Source organism: Stegodyphus dumicola, chromosome X1, assembly GCF_044657685.1.
Source record: "Stegodyphus dumicola isolate Sdum_Otavi_A_Nest chromosome X1, ASM4465768v1".
NCBI classification, from domain to species: Eukaryota; Metazoa; Arthropoda; class Arachnida; order Araneae; family Eresidae; genus Stegodyphus; species Stegodyphus dumicola.
The window spans coordinates 231,503,508-231,521,394 of NC_140780.1; the positions used below are offsets into that span (position 1 = coordinate 231,503,508).

The following is a 17,887-nucleotide window of genomic DNA, read 5'->3' on the forward strand; positions in this document are numbered from 1 at the left end:
CTGTTACTTTTGACACACATAACTGTACTCTAGAATGATATATTAATTTTAAAAATAGTAGTTGCTTGCAGATCATAAAATTTAACATTTTTTTTAATTACTACTTGTAGAAAAATATTTTTTTTAAAACTTTAGCATTTTTCCTTTCAGAAGATTTATTCTATCTTAAGAAAACATTTCAGAGTAAAATGTTAGCTGTGCTTTGTAAGTTCTGAGTCCGTTATCTTATCTGCAGCATTTTTCTGATCTTTTACAGTGCAAATGTGCAGTTAGTCCCCAGTGTTCTTTTGTTGATAATAAAGCATTTGATTGGTTAATGGTTATCTAAATGGAATTTAAAATAATGTATTAAATGTCATTGCAAATGTACATATTTCTAGCGAAATGGATGGGAAATGGATCTTAACTACTTTGAACTGAGCCTACTAATGGCTGAGTGGGTAAAAAGATTAAAAACTGGTAGTTTTTCCATATTTGGTCTGTGGTAAACAGACTGGGCTATGTAGCATTTTTCCCATGAGGCTGTTTCTGAATCTTTTTCAAAGGCAAGTCATTTATTATTGGTAGGCATTCCTGTATTCAGCTAATCAGCATGCAACTGAAACTGATTTTTGAGGAAAACAAAGGAGACTCTTTAATGTTGTGTAATACAAGAGGCCTATATACCTATGGAAGGAAAGGTCAAGATTAAGAGTGAGATGATTTTGCAGCTTGTTAACTCTTTCGCATCAAGAGAGGACCAAATCTCTTTTCCTCAAACATCGAAAATGCCCATGTATACGAATTTCTGTTGGAATGCTTTTCCTTTCCCCATGACAAATTGAATACTACAGCACTAACAATAACCTACTTAAGTAAAGCGACAACTTCTTTCTCGGACGCTTTCACCCTGTGTGAAGTTCTCCCTTGGGACGGGATTGCAACTTCAGGCATCAATTAGCTAAACATTGACAGTAAACAAAGGAAAAAGAAGGTTCATTAAAATAGCAGAACTACTTTTAGTCACTTGAAAAGAATGATTGAGATGTCATTTAACAACTAAAAGCAATGAACAATACAGTAATGTGATGAGGCAAAACACGAAGTAGTAAATTATTCAGGCATGCGGATGACCTGTCGCTGTCTGAATGCTCAGGCGTTTGGGGCAACTTTGATGTGAAAGAATTAAAAGTGTAAACCTTGGAAGAAGGAACATATCAATGTCCTAGTATTTAAAACTATGTATACTTCCAGATTAGAGAGGTATAACAGAATGAAAACTAAAAAAATGTAACTCGGAGTAAATACAAAATTATGAAATTGAAGATAAAACTTTTAGCAATAAAAGGGTTTTAGAATAGGTATAAACACTTGGAGGATTGCACAGTTAATAATTCGTGTCATGAAAGAGATAAAAATTAGGCAGAAGATATCGAGACATGACAAGGATGTTATAATAATCAATAATCATGTTGTAGAATTAAGATTACTGATGTTAATTATTTTAAATAACAAACAGACTAAATAACATGCATATAATATGATTAGGATTATGCAATGGAAGAACACTTAAATTATTCTAGTCAAATCATTAAAAATATGAAGTAAAAGGTAGCATCTAAAAAGACATAGTAATAAATTGTGGAGTTTCTATAAGTTTAAAATGAAGAAGGTAGGGGGAGATTATTAATGAAATACTTGAATTCATGGAAAAATTGCTTTTGCAAAACAATTTAGGTAAGCATTTAAATGTATTTAACAAAGCAAGATGGAAATTTTCGCATAGCTATAATAATGTGGATTTTCAAAAAGTTGAAACATAATTAAAATCAACAACGTTTGCTTTTCTAATCATATGTTTACACCAGAAAACTGCTGTGTGTAATGGCATGAAATCATATCGTCATAGAAATTTATGAAGTACATAATGTTACTTTTTTGGTCAGCGGTAGGAATTTTGCATGAAACTATTAATGTAAAGTGTAACATAACAGTGTGTTGATGATAAGACACTTGTTCTCACTCATTTTAGTAGACTGTATTTTTTTATACACGCTTTAATATTTTCACTTAAAACACTCACAACAATTTTTGACTCTGAATTCTACAAATTTATTAAAACCAAAATTCATATGAAAGCTGCTTGCAACTTCCATAGTAACTCAACATTTTGCGATAACAGCATCGTGACTTCTCCACATTTTCCTCCTTCCTAGGTGGCACCTCTACAACAGCACTTATAGTTAGGTACGGAACATTCTGCCCAACGTGGCAATGGTTACATTCAACCATTAAATCATTCAGTTATTTCGAGTGTAAGTAGATAATAAACACAATATAATAATGACATTAAATTACACAAAAAATACTAATATAAGATTACTCATCAATAGGTAAAATACAGATTTTTAAAATGGATCATTTATAAACTCCAGATTCAGTTTTTACTTTAAATATTCTGACCCATTTGTGTTCTTCAGAATAAAACTCAGTCATTCTATCAAATGCCCATTTTTTGAGGAGGTAGATTTTCATCCTTGAGAAGCACTAACTCATTTATTTTCATATTATCTTTTTCTACCATCCACTTGGACCTCTGCTGCAAATTATTAAGATATTTTATATGCCATTTCTTTCAAAAAACGCAATTTATTTTTGTCAGTTTTTTTCCACTTAGGCAATCTATTATCCGTAACCTCAATTAAATTTGTCTCTATATCTGTATTTAAGGATCTGCCAATTAAGAAATGGGTTAATGCATCATAAACATCGTTATCCAATTACTAAGAGGTACAAGTGGTCTTGAATTAAGAATTCCTTCTTTTTTATAATGGCTGTTAGGAATTCTCAATAACTCAATCTGGAATTGCTTAAAACTCTTTTAAAATTATACTTGAATGCTTTAACTTCACTTTCCCAGAAGCCACCAAAGTTAGCTGCTTTTAGTACCGAGGCCATCATCTGATTTTACAACTAAGTTGTGTAACCTAGAAATTTCCTTATTTGCTCCTATGAAATTTGTGGCATTGCCTGAAAATATTTTCAAGCATAAACATCTACAAACCACAAATCTCTTTAAACATGCAATAAAGGCCTCAGATGTTAAATCAGTGACAATTTTGAAGTGAATAGCTTTTGTGACTAAGCATATAAAAATGCATGCATATGTTTTATGAGGAATTCCCTTCCTTTGATGTTTATCCTTGACAAGGAATGGGCCCAAAAAAATCCACACTTGAGCAGTTGAATGACAAGTCATGTATCACCCTCTCTCGCTTGGTAAATCCCCCATTCCCTGTTCAACTAACTCCTTTGGGTTTAACTCTGAAACAAAGCAATCATGCATAACTTTAACACTCATTGCCTTACTCTGAACTGGCCAAAACTTTTGTCTAACGTGATGTAACTATGCAGTAGGGCCTAGATGAAAATATTGCTTACGATAGAATTCTAAAATGAGCTAGATTAACTCATGACTTGTAGACAGGATAATTGGGAATTTACCATTAAAATTTACATCAGCATGCTTTATTCTGCCATTTGTTGCCCACCAACAGTGGAGTGGTAAAGTCGCTGAACACTGGTAGTTTGGTCTGACGTTCGAATCCCGCAAATGATCTAGATGCATGGCCATTTTTGTGGTTTTTTCCATGTGTAACATGTATATGAATCAGTTTCCCTAAGAAAGTCTTCTACAAAGACACCCCCTAGGCAGTACCCTAGTATGTTTTGCTGTAATCTCAATAAAGCAACCTGTCATTCACTCTTAGTACTCTACTTATTTAAAAAAAAGAGTTCACATATTATCGTACTCTTGTCAGGAATTTTTTTTTTTTTTTCCCCAACATAAATGTCTGATCCCCTCTGGAAACTTTTTACTTTTAAACTCCTTTATTAGAAAAATTTCCCATTGTTGATTTCTTCCATTGTCAAGGGTCTCCATCTCTTTTTAATTTGACTCTTTAGGTTGTGGATAAATTTGAAAAGAAAACTTACAACGTGCAGTATTTTTTATAATTATTACTGATAATAACCCTTGAATAAAGTGGTTAACAGTCACAGTAAGAATATATAAGTCAATATGTTCTGATTGTTTAAGTTTACTGGTAAACTTGTTTCCTTGGACACAGGTATTTTATGATTGGGATACTCTCGATCAATCAGAAAAGTAGGTCCCTTGAACCACAATTTATTTTTAACCTGTTTTTCAGGATTCATTCCTTTTAGAATAAGATCTGCAGGATTGTTCTTGGAAGATATTTGTTGCCATTGTTGAACTTTTGTTAAGTACCGTATTGTCACTATATGATTTGCAGCTAAGTTTATTAGAAGGTAAGGCTCTTTACGCATCCAGGAAAGGACAATCACCGAATCACTCTACAGGAAGATGTCAGCTGTCTAGCTATAAGGCACTCTTCACTTTTGTCGTCCAAGTTTGTTGAAAGAACTGCTGCACATAACTCAATTCTTGGTATTTGCAGTGCACTTAAGAGATGATACACGTGGTTTGCTACAAACCAGGTTCACTTCAAAGGCTCACTTTTCTGATGTGGATTTGCAGTAAATGATGCATCTATAAGCAGATTTAGAAGCATCTGCAAATCCGTCACGCTCAATATGCACTGCTTTTTATATTAGTATGCATCTCTTAACACTTGCATTGTTTGTTGCCAGCAAGGACTCAGTAAAGTTTTCCCACTGTTACACCTCCATTTCAGGAAGCAGATCTCTTCAGTCTAATTTTAGGCACTAAAGCTTTTTGTAAGAAAATTTTTGCTTTTGTTACCCCAGGACCCAAGAGTCATAGGGGGCCAAATCTATATGCAATTGTTGAAAGTGCTGATCTCTTTGTAGGCTGAACCATGCTTACCTGAATTTGGATAGCAAAATAGTTGGTGGAAAGTTTTGAAACCAAAATGGCCAATTATTATTTTTAAATATTATTAAAAAGTTCGAGAAGCACGAATGGTAAAGCAGCGCAACAAATAAGCAATACGTGAGTCGTGAAGCAATGAGACACTTGTAAGAATGCACACAGAACTTTGCAAAATAAAAGTTCCTGTGGCTGTTGAAAAAAAAAATGGTTATAAGAAAAGGCAGACAAAACTACAGAGCTCAGCCAAAAGAACATAAAATATAGTGTCTTTACACCAAGCACGCTCTAACATAGTTACATGAGTTTCATGAAAGTTCCAACTTGGTGCACTGCATTTCAGCACAACCTGAGCATTCATATCAGGCTAAAATATTGCAGCAAATTTTAGATTAACTGTTTCCCTTGCACATACAATTGAAACTAGCTAAGTTCTAAAGACATAACAAAATTCCTTCATATGCACTGCAGACCTAAATTTTCGACTCAAACACATACAAGCCATGGCTTCTCTATCCAAAGTTGTGGTAAATTAGATTTCTTTGAACCCTTTCTTATTAACAAAATTTTATCTTTTTTTACTTTGATGATGTTGATTTTTTCAATGCTTTCAATCTTCTACTCTTTCGGTGTCTTTTCCCCTCGTTTCATTGCTATTTACGTCAAGAAATAATGTAACATTTGGTTTTGCTTTGCTGCACTCATTTTCTTTGCATATAAAATCGTTCTGCTACCCTGACTGTTGAAATTTCCTTTCTCCCTTTTGAAATAATAAGGAGACCTATATCCAATTGCTCTCGAATTTGATTTTAAAATATATGCCAAAATAAGATTGCTTTTCTGTCTAATTTTAAAATCTTTATTCTCTTTCACGTATACCTTGAAGCTAATTTTAAAAATTCTTATGGCTGTAAAAAAATCAAGCTTTTTTTTTTTTTTTTTTTTTTTTTTTTTTTTTTTTTTTTTTTTTGAAATGGAACAGTTGTATGTTTTCATGAATTATAAACTGAAAATAACAACAAATAAAAACTGAGTCATTAAATGGACATTTTCTTAGCGATGAGATATACCTTGCCCGCAGCATATGTTGAAAATGAGTCCTCAAATTGAGTCCTTTTCTCTGCACATTTAAAATATTTCTAGCAGTCTTACAAAGCTTTTCTTGATCTATGTTCTTAATAGGGAGGCAGTTAGCAGCCTTACAAAGCTTTTCTTGATCTATGTTCTTAATAGGGAGGCAGTTATGTTTGTTTTTAACTTTTCTTGATGTGTGTACCTTTCATGTACAGAATTTGCTTTAAGCATCCACCCCCTACAAAAAAATTTAGTCTGTACGGTATGTATCTTAGCCATAGTCTTTAGATATAAACCTGTCCCCAAATAAACTACTCCACTGTCTTCACAAGTATTGTATATGTTACACTATCTATCGAGAGTAATGTGTGTGCTCCTGTAGTAAGGCAAAGAACTTCTAGACTGTATATTTTTAGCTGTAAATGTCCATGGTTCATGTCAGAGACACCAGGTTTCACAAGGTGAATTAAGACTGAATAAACAGATTCTTTCAGAACCCCATTCTAAGTATTTTTGGTTAGAGACTAAGATAAAACCATGCTGGTTTGTGCAGAACACCTGATGTATTACAGAAATATCACCATCAATGAAACTGTTACAAAGTAATACTCAGCGTTATAAAACACAATATTCTTCGATACCTGCTGCTTATAAATTCATTAAGCCCTTTCTAGTTCCAAAGAATATGTATTTCCTGCACCAGTCTGATTTATCTACATCTTACACACTACAGAATTAAAAATGAACTGGAGAATATAAACAAGTTATGCATGTAAATCATGTACTGTTTAATTTGTGGCCTAATAATTTTTAGACCTTCATTTTATATCCCTCTTCTCTGACTTGTTATATGTGTATCCCATCCATACATATCATTTTAACTCGGAAGCATTTTCCTTTGTACAGAACAATAAAAGAAAACATATTTGTCTACCAACTACAGGCAGTAGACTTGAATTTATGCTGAAGAGCCAAAACATTAAGATCACCTACTCACTAATGCATTGCATGACCTTTCGCCTGCAAAACAGCTGCAATTCACCTTGGCATGATTGCCACAAGTACTTGGTAGATGACTGGAGACAGATTCTACCAAATATCTAAGCAGTGGTCACGCAAAATCAATGTTTGAGTTCAAAGCTGCTGCTACACGACATCCCAAATGTGCTCTATCGAGTTAAGATCCAGTGAGTTAGGTGGACATCACATTAATTGCAATTCATCCTTATACCCCTCGGACCACTCCAACACAATACCAGCCTTGTGACATGGGGCGTTGTCCTGCTGGAAGATTCCATTTCTAATTGGGAAGACAGACATGTAAGGGTGCAGCTGATCTGGAATTATGATCAGATAGTCTGCACCTTTCATGATCTGTTATACCACAACTAAGGCTCCCAGAGCTGCCCATGATGATGTCCCCCAAAGCATAATACTGCTATCAGCAGACTGTATGATCTGCTGTACTCTGGGACGCAACCATTCACCTGCAAGATGGGGTATCCTGACACAACCATCAACATGATCAATGAGAAATTGTAATTCATCCAACAAGGCAAAAGTCTTCCATTTATCCATGATCCAATCTCAATGTTCCTGGGCCCACTTGAGGGCGTAGTTGACCAGGATGCTTGGTCAACAGAGGCAGTGAGCAGTCCCATATACAACAGTGTCTGCTGAACTGTTTGTTCCAAAACACCTGCACTTTGACCTGCATTATATTGGACCATCCACTGAGCCACTGCCTGGTGCCGATTTTGCTGTACCAAGTGAGACAGTTCATGCAGTTTTGAAGATACTCGTTCCAAATCTTTGGGCTATTACAGTCTGCCCACTATCAAATTAAATAAAAATAAATGCTAGAATGATTTCTTACCTTCTCCAGCAGCAGTTAAATACCATTCCCACTTAATCACATGCCCTTCATATAATTTAGATGAATTTGTTGAAAATGTGGGGATGGTCAGTATGTTTTACCTCATCAGTGTATATTTATTTATATTGCTCATCAGGTCAATTTTTCAATTACTATGATATATATATAGATAGATAGATAGATTATACTTTTTATGTTATTCAATCTGCTCATAGTTAAACAATTCAGTTTCAAGTGTCACTTATTTTATCATTATTGTTATAATTCATTTAAAAATAATAATGGTAAAATAAGAGATGATTTAAAATATTTTTTTAATATAATCATTCATTATATAGTTATATATTATGCTTTTTCCCCTTATAAGCACTTTAACAGTTTTTCCTTCTACCAATTACAGGTTGGAAAGGCTTGTAAATGTTCTTCGAAAGAAAATTAATGGACAGAATGTGGGCATTCCTGTATAAATACTTAATAGTCCTTTTTTTTTAAATGCCTAGTCATCAGCTTTTATCGTAACTAGTCATAGAAAGCAGTGGATTACTTCAAATCATCTTCAAATCTTCAATCTTCAAATATGTTATGTATATTTTCAACAGCTGAAATTAAAACTTATTTTCTTGCAGTTTCATTCCTAAATTGTTTATTAATTATTCAAGAAAGATCAATTGTTTATTAATTATTCAAGACAATTTATTAATTATTCATGAAAGAGGATGCGGTTCTGGTGTAGCAAAGGTCAAATGCCGCTTGCTAAAAATGTCCCATATTCACTGTTAAAACTGGCCATAAGTTGACAGAGTGTTAGAAAGATGGCCTTTTTAACATTACTTCCAATGATTTTTCCCTAAAATTTATGCATGGAGACATTTACTGATTGCATTAACTGAAATATATTACATTTGTTTGTAACACAAACTAACATATGAGAATTCAGACGCTCATATGCTATAGTGTGCTAAGGCATACAGAATTTAGGTAAAAATGAACAAATATTGCTTGTTTCAAAGCACTGTTATGGGCTTTTTTAATGAACTCTTTTCGTTTGTAATGTGAGGCAGCATCTCTGAAAACCTTGGGGATCTAAGCAAATATAGCTGGGCTAAACAGTTTCATTATTCTAAGTCATAATCCCAAATAATAATTTAAGAAATTCCAATGTGAATGAATGCATTATTGTCCAAAAACAATAATACTCATTATCAATTTTTCCCATTTTCCCCTTGCTGCATTGAAATAAAATGCACAAACATTACTATATTTTGAAAATTTACCTGAATCTATTTCATGAAACCAAGATTTGAATACTTCCCAGAAGTCTCTCACTTGGAGCATATCTGGCATGATTCAGCCTGAAAGACCTACGTAGATTCATTATCTTATGCTATAAAATGAGATGAAAGCAACAGGTCTAAAAATGAAAGACCCGGATATAATCGGCCTCGAAAGGGCTCATGATGCAATGAAGAACAGTGTTGATATTTTCAATGTGAGAAAAAGATTCTGACGCTGCGATTGATTCTTTGATGTCAGAAATCATTGAAGTGTTTTATTATGGTGTTTAAAGCCATTTGAAATAGGTTATTAATTGTGAATATTTCACAAGTGTTAGTTCACAAATTTCATAGGATGTGGTTACTGCAGTCTGTAGATATACTAAACTACAAGACCCCAAGTAAGCAAAAATCAGTGGTACTTCTATCCCTTTATTCTCCATTTTTTTAACCCTAATATATTAGAGTCAATAAACTCTGGACAAAACAATTGGTAAAATTTAATCTAGGCTAGTTTTCGAGATTAGTTGGCCTTGTGCAATTTCTCTTTAGTCATTACTGCCAAATCTGTGAAGGAGCATGGCATAGATAGCATTCACAGAGTTTTAGAAAAACTTGTTCCAAATAAAATTTGAATAAGCCACCCTTTATTCAATTTGTCTGATCCCAGTATTTTGAGTTCTATATACATAAATATTCAAAATTCAAAAATTATATCTATCCTGTTTAAAAAAGTTTGTCATTAGACAGTAATCCAGTGATCTTTGTGCGTGATTTACCCACAATATTCTTAAACGATTGCATGAGGCCTGATATATAGATTTGATGTAAGTGCTGCTTATGGAGAAAATAAAAATTAAAAAGTAGAAAGATGTCAGTTGAGTGTTCATTGTAAGTAGAGTAAGTAGTCAATAATAATAAGTAGAGTTCTGACAGCATATGCTAATGATTTTCAAGGGGCTAGCAGCAGCATCAGCAAGAAGGGTTGGTGATGAAATCAGCACGAGAGAAAATGTCATTGTAAAAGAAAAAGTAAAAAGAAAACATCATGAAAGAAAATATAGCGATGCAGAAACTTCATAGTTTTAAAACGTTATCGTACAAATTAGCGTGGTAAAAAAAGAGCATCTACTAGTCATCACACTGCAGGCATGCTTTTTCTAACTGTAAAAGTTTTAAATGAATTTTCATGTAATGATTTTAGAGCATGAAAACAAAAGAGGAGTACTTTTATTTCCACATATCTTATTTTTGAATTAACTAATAAATATATTCTGAAAATACAAAATAGAAATTTTAGCATTCACATATTTGCTCTTAAATGGATTGATGAAAACCTGACTGTAAAAATATATATTAATATATACTCGTATACAGACTCTGGAAGCATTAGCAGATGCTAATAACACTAGTATTTTGGTCTTGTATATAAAAGATCTCCTTGTAAAAAATTAAAAAGGATACATGATGTGAAAATGAACTCTGTGGAAGCCCATATTAGTGTTATAGGCAATGAGAGGGCTGACATGTTGGTCAATGAGGCTGCTGTGGGTAATGCGGGGATGCTTTGGATATTCAAGCATCAAAAAGAATTGTTATTGGTAAAGTAGGATTTCTGTTATGATGTCTGGAAAGTGAAATAGAACATTTCGGGGGAAAAGGGATTATTTGTTGAACTTTGAAGTTCCTAAAAATATGTGAATGATATGTGATTTTGATTACAATCAAATCATTACTGGACACAGGTGCTTGCTGGCCTGCCTAAAAATATTTAATTTCAAAAATAATGGTCTGTAATTTTTGTAGTGCTGAAACAGGGTTGCCACTCAAACAGGAGAATGAAATTCCCTGACTTTTCCAGGTATGTTTCGAGAAAATTCCAGTCTATCCGCATAATGTACGTTGGCTGTGCTAAGAGGTAAATTAATTATGGTATTACTTGTACTATGTAGCAAATTCACTTAATTATTCAATAAATCCCAGAGGACATTTATTCTTAATTATTCTTGGTACACTTTGTTTGATAATTTTGTTTACTTTTCCACTTAAGGAACTTAATAAAATTTAAGATATATACATTGGATAACAAATGTACGTTTTATTTAATTATTACTCATGATCATCACCAGTTCAACACGAGGCTAATCCGGTTCTTATAAATCACAACGCAATGTTAAATAGTTAGGTTAGATTTTAGGTGAATTTAATTTGTGTGAGGTGTCTTCTTAAAAGGCACCTTAACACTTGAAAACACAAATATAATTATAATAGGAGTTGTTTTCTCCACTGAAGATTGAGATTGAGATTAGAATCTGCCCAATCTGGAATAAAATAAGGTTTTTTTTTTTTTTTTTTTTTTTTTTTTGCAGCTAAATGAAAGAAAGAAATCTATTTAATGATATTTTTTTTACTAAATTGAGGTATCTTATATTTATTTCCCAGCATACATATGGAAAATATATGTGCATTAAATTTCGTGATGTCATCATACTGCTACAATTTCAGGATTATGCCAGAGAAAATTTCCTGAAATTTGGAAATATTATTTACTAATGATAAATAAATTTAGAGGAAGAAGCAACATTAAATGATATGAATAACATAAAAATAAAGATAATTACTTAAAAATTGAATTAGAATAATCAACAATATTTTAGCAAATATAGTTAGCCTAGATGACTGATTACTATTTTTTTATTTTCCTGCAAAATGACAAAGTATTTATTAAAAAGAAAAGAAACAAAAATAGATTTTGCGGTAAAATCCTAGTATGCAGTAAGGCTTTCGCATGATTTTGAAAATTGTCGCCAAAAACAAAATGCCCCATTTACTGCTCATCACCATGTCGCCAAATCCCACTGTACCACACAAGGAGATTATTCTAACCAAAGAACGTCTATGTAAAGAAGAAAAGGTGCCATACACGTAAATGCTATTACGCCGCTAGAAAGCGGAGAGAAAATTTGCCAAGGGATTTGGCGACGGAACCTGGCGGCCAGAATTTCCCTCTCTGCGATGTGTACAGGAAATTGAGAAACACGTGTTAAAAAGAAACGTTCTTTGACAAAAAAGAAAACTACGAAAATCCGTTTTTAAATTATTGCAAAAAATCCAAGAAGAAACGTTTTTTCTTGGATTTTTCGCAATAATTTTAAAAACGGATTTTCATAGTGTCCCCCCCCCCTCAAAATAACTAATCTATGAATTATACTTGCGCCAAAAAATATTTTCTTTTCCTTTAGAGTTTAAAGAAATTTTAAACGATATTCATTTTATGAACTCTTGATAACGTGACCTTCGAGCTTTGGCGACAGATATATCGCGCATGGACAGCTGTTTCCCTCTGTGATGGAACGGAGCCACGTCTGTTGCAGAGAGGTTTTCCTTCTTTACAATACATATTTTTGGGTTCTAACCTTCATGGTACCGTATACTAGGATTAAACCCATTTTGTTTTATACGAGGACAGGTACTTTCTTTAGTTCATGCACTGCACATGCGACTCTCGAGGTTACTGTAAACCAAAAGTTGCGGGAAACTTGCTTTGCCTTTCTAAAAGACAATCAAATTGGAGCTACAAAAATTGGCTCTATTCCAGCTGCCCGAATGACGCTCACGTGATACACAATTCGCCAAAAAAGTAATCTCTTCCAACGTCGGCGCAAAACTCGCCTTTTTTGGCGGGATCATTGTATGAAATTCCCTGACTTTCCCAGATTTTGACTTAAACACTTAAATTCCCTGAATTTTCTGGTCAATTTCCGAATTCCCTGACTTTTTCCGGTTTTCCAGGTAGCGTGGCAACCCTGTGAAAGCAAGGCACAACATTTCGTCAAATACTGCATATTATTGCAACAAAAACAGAGTAGCATAAAGGAATTCTATTGCCGCAAGAAAGAGTTTAGATTTGCAAAGGATGTGATGAACTTTATAAATGGCAAGAGAACAATACTGGGAATTTTGATTTGATGTTTTTCACTCTATTTTACTTTTAATCTGTGTTGGGTGTGCTGCATTAACCGTGAAGCCTATTGGCCAGGAGGGTTGCAGCACCCTCATGTTTTATATTACCTGGTATTTGTCGTGTCATATGAGGTATTAATCTTCTCCATTGCCAAGCTGACTCCCTTTGTGCAAAATCCTGCATCGCTTCAAACCGGGAGAATAATCTTCAATATACTCCTCAGGTGATAAAGATGCATCTAGAGGGCGACCCAATGACAGATCACAAGGCAGACGACGCTTAAAAAAAAGCATCTAGAATGGAAAATATCCGGTAGCCTCATGGACAGCACTGTGGTAGGCCGGTAAGAACAGAGGTAACTTCTAGTCTTCTTTGTTTCTGGAAACCGTCAGAGACATTAAGCCTCTCTACCATGCTGTCCGACTACAGATGTAAAGGTGTCTGGATTTTGTCCATACCGAGTAGTTTACAGAGTTCTTTAATTGCACTTGAAATAAAATTCTTTCCTTGATTGGAATGTAACTAATGAGACACTCCAAACATGAAAATCCAACATTGTATCACTACCTCTGCCACCATGACAGTCTTTCGATCAGGGATAGGATACACTTCAAGCCACTTTGTAAGTAATCAATGACAACAAGGATGTATTTGTTGCCATCAGCAGTTCACGGCAGAGGTCCTAGGATGTCAAAGGTGATACATTCAAAATGCTCATCCAAACTGTAATGTTGCAGCTTCCGTCTGCTGTGTTTCTTTGGTCCTTTCCGGGCCGCATATTTCCAAACCCTACCACACTTTTCGAATTTTTGACGTCATGGAAATATCGACTAGTTTCACTTGGCAAATAGAAGACGACGTACCCCACTTTTGACTTCTACAGCGTGCTTTTGAAAGAATTGTGGTGCTGAATAGTGTGTTTAGGTGCTAATTGAGAGATTTTCGCAATTTAAATTATTATGAGTGGAAATTTACGCAAAATCTTTAGTGAATGGTTATTGTTTATCTGCATAGTGTATTTGAGGAAAGAGGAGAATAATTCACTGCTGATGTATACATTAACAGTATGAAAAATCTGGAAGGTGATACTCAGGAATAAATGTGATGCATTCATCGCAAAATTCAGCGACGCCAGTAAAACAAACGAAAGTGTTCGAAAAACTTACCCACATCTGAAGTCACTATACAAAAATTGTATGTATGCCAACACAGATATTTTAATTAAAAATAAAACACTTGCAGAAAAGTTCAGATCAAGGAATAGGAATTGCAGTGCCTCTGTGTGCTTAAAAACTACGAAGCATTCTGCAGACTTTTGTGCCAAAGTCAAGGTTGACAAATAGATTAATACATTTTAATGTTTTAGTGCATATATTTCAAAATTATTAAAATAACTTGCACAGTTGTTTAATTGCTTAAAACAGCAATAAAGTTCATCTATAAAAATATACAAGGAACTTCATAATTATCAAAATACTTCATTGCTTTGGTGAAAAACTTGAATTTACTAAATTACCTAACTTTATAACATTAAATATCTTCGTAACTGTAGTATTATGTTCTGTTTGATAAAAGCTTAACTACTTTATTCATTTGTTGTACATTAAAGTATTTTCTGATTTATTTAACATAATTCTCAGGATTACTAAATGTGTCAAGAATTTCCATACATGCTTGTGCATTGTGATTGCATGTTTGTGTAATGAACTTTGTTTTTCATGAACAAAAAAGAAATACAATATCCAAATAAGTACTTTTTTTTGTTTTCCAGTTCCTGTGTTTGTGCACTTTTGACGATGTAAATACTGAAATGTGTGTACAGTAAAAACTCGCACTAAAAAAATATCCTGAAAGCTCTTGAAATTTTGGATAGTCAAGCATATAAAAAATGAAATATTGTGGAAAAGTATGTGAATGGAAGAATAAACTACTAGTCTAAAAGTGAGACTTTAAATATGAACAATAGTAATCTGAAAATTTGAAGTGGTAATTTTATATCCAACAATCTCTGCCAGATATCTTCCATGTTTTAAGTAATTAAAATATATATTTTTAACCACTTGTTATTAATTTTATAAAGTACATTCTATAATTTAAATTTTATTTGCTTTCATCTATTTTAATGTTTGCCATTTTAAATTTCATACTACTTTTTTAAGATTTCATAGTTGCTAATTAAGCAAACAGAACAGGATATTTTTTATCCTGACTTCCTTTACAATTTAATTAGTTATTTTATACATACATATATATTTTATGTAAGAAAGGGATTTTTGTGCAATAGATATATATACAGATGTATTAGGACTATGTATATACAAATAATTTTTTAAAAGGAAAATTTATAATCCTTCCAAGAAATTCTGGTCTGAAATAACATTACAATATTTGACTTTGTTAGAACATTGGATAACTGAGGCCATAGCCACTGCGGTTATGGCAGGTGTGCAAAATTTTGGAATTTACAGAATCATCAAGTAGTAAAATTTTGTGAATATAGGAGTGGAAAAGTTTTTTAGAATTTAGGACCCACAGAGATTGCATAGTACAACAAAATATACCTGCTGAAGCTAGGACTCCAGTGCATAGTTATATTCTTGTAAGGAGTGTATGCCTGAACGCAGAGATGCATTTTGAGTCATGATCGCTAGGTCACCAGCCTGCACAGCATTGTGTGATATGTCATTCATGTAAATAAGGAATGTGTGTGTGTGTGTGTGATTATGGCAAAGCCTCGAGGGCTATCTGCCTAAGAGGAGGGATGCCTTCGTGGAGGACTTTCTAAGGGAAACTGGCTCGTATACACGTTACACATGGGGAAAACCATGAAAACGCCCATGCAGCCAGCCCGTTCGCGGGATTCGAACCTCGGACCGAACTACCAGTGTTCAGCGACTTTACCACTCGGCCGCTGGTGGGCCATGTAAATAAGGAATAAAATTGATTGCACATTAGTTAAATAACCTAACTTATTTCTTGTAAGTATTATGCGAAATTACTGTAATTGTTGAATAAGAATAAAACGCTTTCTGTTCATCTGAAATGGGATAGATCTAGCAGTTATTTCGGCAGACGTTTGAAGGAGTAGATGATTCTGTATTTAGTTAGATAATCGAAATACACAAGCTATGAACGTAACATATTAAAACTTAATTCTCTTCTTACATTGGACAGCGAATGTTTATCCATTTTCACATAAGTCGTACGTTCCCGTAATTTTGAAAATAATCTGTTGCAGACATCTGAAATCTTTCCCCCTTCCCCCCAAAATGCAATTGATAACTTGTATTGTTTTTTTTACAAAATTTAAACCTGGGAGTCATGAACACATTTTTGCGGGGTCACCAAATTCAAAGAAATTTATTCGACAATAAAAGATATATGGAATTTGAAGAGAATTTTGGATGTTTTCTTAACATTTGCCAGGAATTTTAAACATTTTCATATTTTGATTTTATTACTTTCAATTTGTGTATTATGCTTGATAATTTCCAAACAGCTCAAATCAAATTTCAAAGGAATTGCATAGGCGCAGCTAAGATGTAGTTTTTTTTTTGGGGGGGGCTATCTTAGTAGTATGTTGCCTGCAATTCGTAATTGTAATATGCATTGTTTATAAACTGTTTCTTATTTCTAATCAAATTTGTTGTCAAGTAAGCACATAACATTTCCTATGTATTGGAAAATTCAGTAGCGTCTCAAAGGATAATAAAAACAATTTTGTTTTAGTTGCAATTTTGTTTGTGGGGGTTAAATAGCCCTAAATAGATATGCAGTATTTACAAGAGAAACAGGATGGATGGACCAACATCAAATAAACTTAGAGAAAAACTGTTAATGAAAATACAAACAAAAATGAATCCACTAGCTCTCTGTTTACTTCTAATAAAATATTCAGTAAATATCAAGTAGAGTTTATTTTGTACTGTTTTACATGTTGCATTATCAGTGGAAAATGAATATCCATTTTGTGTTAAATGAAGTGAAAACTTGGCACATGAAACCTGCGAAATAAAAAAACACATTTAGAAACTAAGCATAAAGATTTAGTAAATAAATCTGAAGAATTTTTTTAAGGAATGAGCTGAGAGCATGAAAAATTAAAATGTATTTTTGAAAAAATACAACAGTTCCTGAGAAGGCTTTACGGGCATGCTTAAAAGTTTCATATTTAATTGCAAAAAATTTAAAACCTCATACAATTGGAGAATCGCTCATTCTTCCTTCAGCAATTAAAATGACATCATTTATGCATGGAGAAAAATATAGTAATGATTTGAAAACGATAGCATTATCAAAAGATACCGTTTCTTGCCAAATTTCTGTCATATCAGACACTATATAACTTGATGAAACTACCTACATTACTAAAATGTCTCAATTCGTTGTTTATCTGAAATACGTTTTTGAAGACGATGCAGTAGAATATTTTTTATATTGTAATATTTGGGAAGGAAAGGCAATTGGAGAGAAAATATTTGAATTTATTAACAGATATTTTGAAACAAATAATCATACCTAGACACACCATGTCGTAGTTTGTACTGATGCTGCTGCAGCATTAACAGGTAATTATAAAGAACTAACAGGGTTAATAATGAAAATTGCATTATCAAAAGATACTGTAATGAGATAAGTTCTGCGTATGAGACATTATGGTACTTACGCATTAACGCCACCGTAGCTGCAGATTTGGCGGCTTTTAAGTGCCGCCAATCTACACCTGAAATTTTTGCGACAAATCATAAATTAAAACACTTTATTTAAATTCAAAGTAGTCAATCGGATTTCAGTGGAAAATGGACTGATATACAGTTTAACATAGATTCAAAACAGTCTCTATGTTC

General features: G+C 33.3%; 1 protein-coding gene across 5 annotated transcripts in view; it reads left to right on the forward strand.

Moving 5' to 3' along the window:
- Positions 1 to 15,069, forward strand: part of LOC118195404 (uncharacterized) — a 180,407-nt gene extending 165,338 nt beyond the window's left edge. For 4 of the 5 annotated variants that reach the window (XM_085807066.1, XM_085807069.1, XM_085807067.1 and 1 more), the window contains one exon: positions 8,203 to 8,433. In XM_085807066.1, coding sequence (XP_085663192.1) covers positions 8,203 to 8,269 — 67 coding nt within the window. In that variant the 3' untranslated portion in view covers positions 8,270 to 8,433. Of the gene's footprint in view, positions 1 to 8,202; positions 8,434 to 14,811 lie in introns of those variants that run through there. The other variant, XM_085807068.1, reaches the window with a different exon arrangement.
- Positions 15,070 to 17,887: the final 2,818 nt, after the last annotated feature.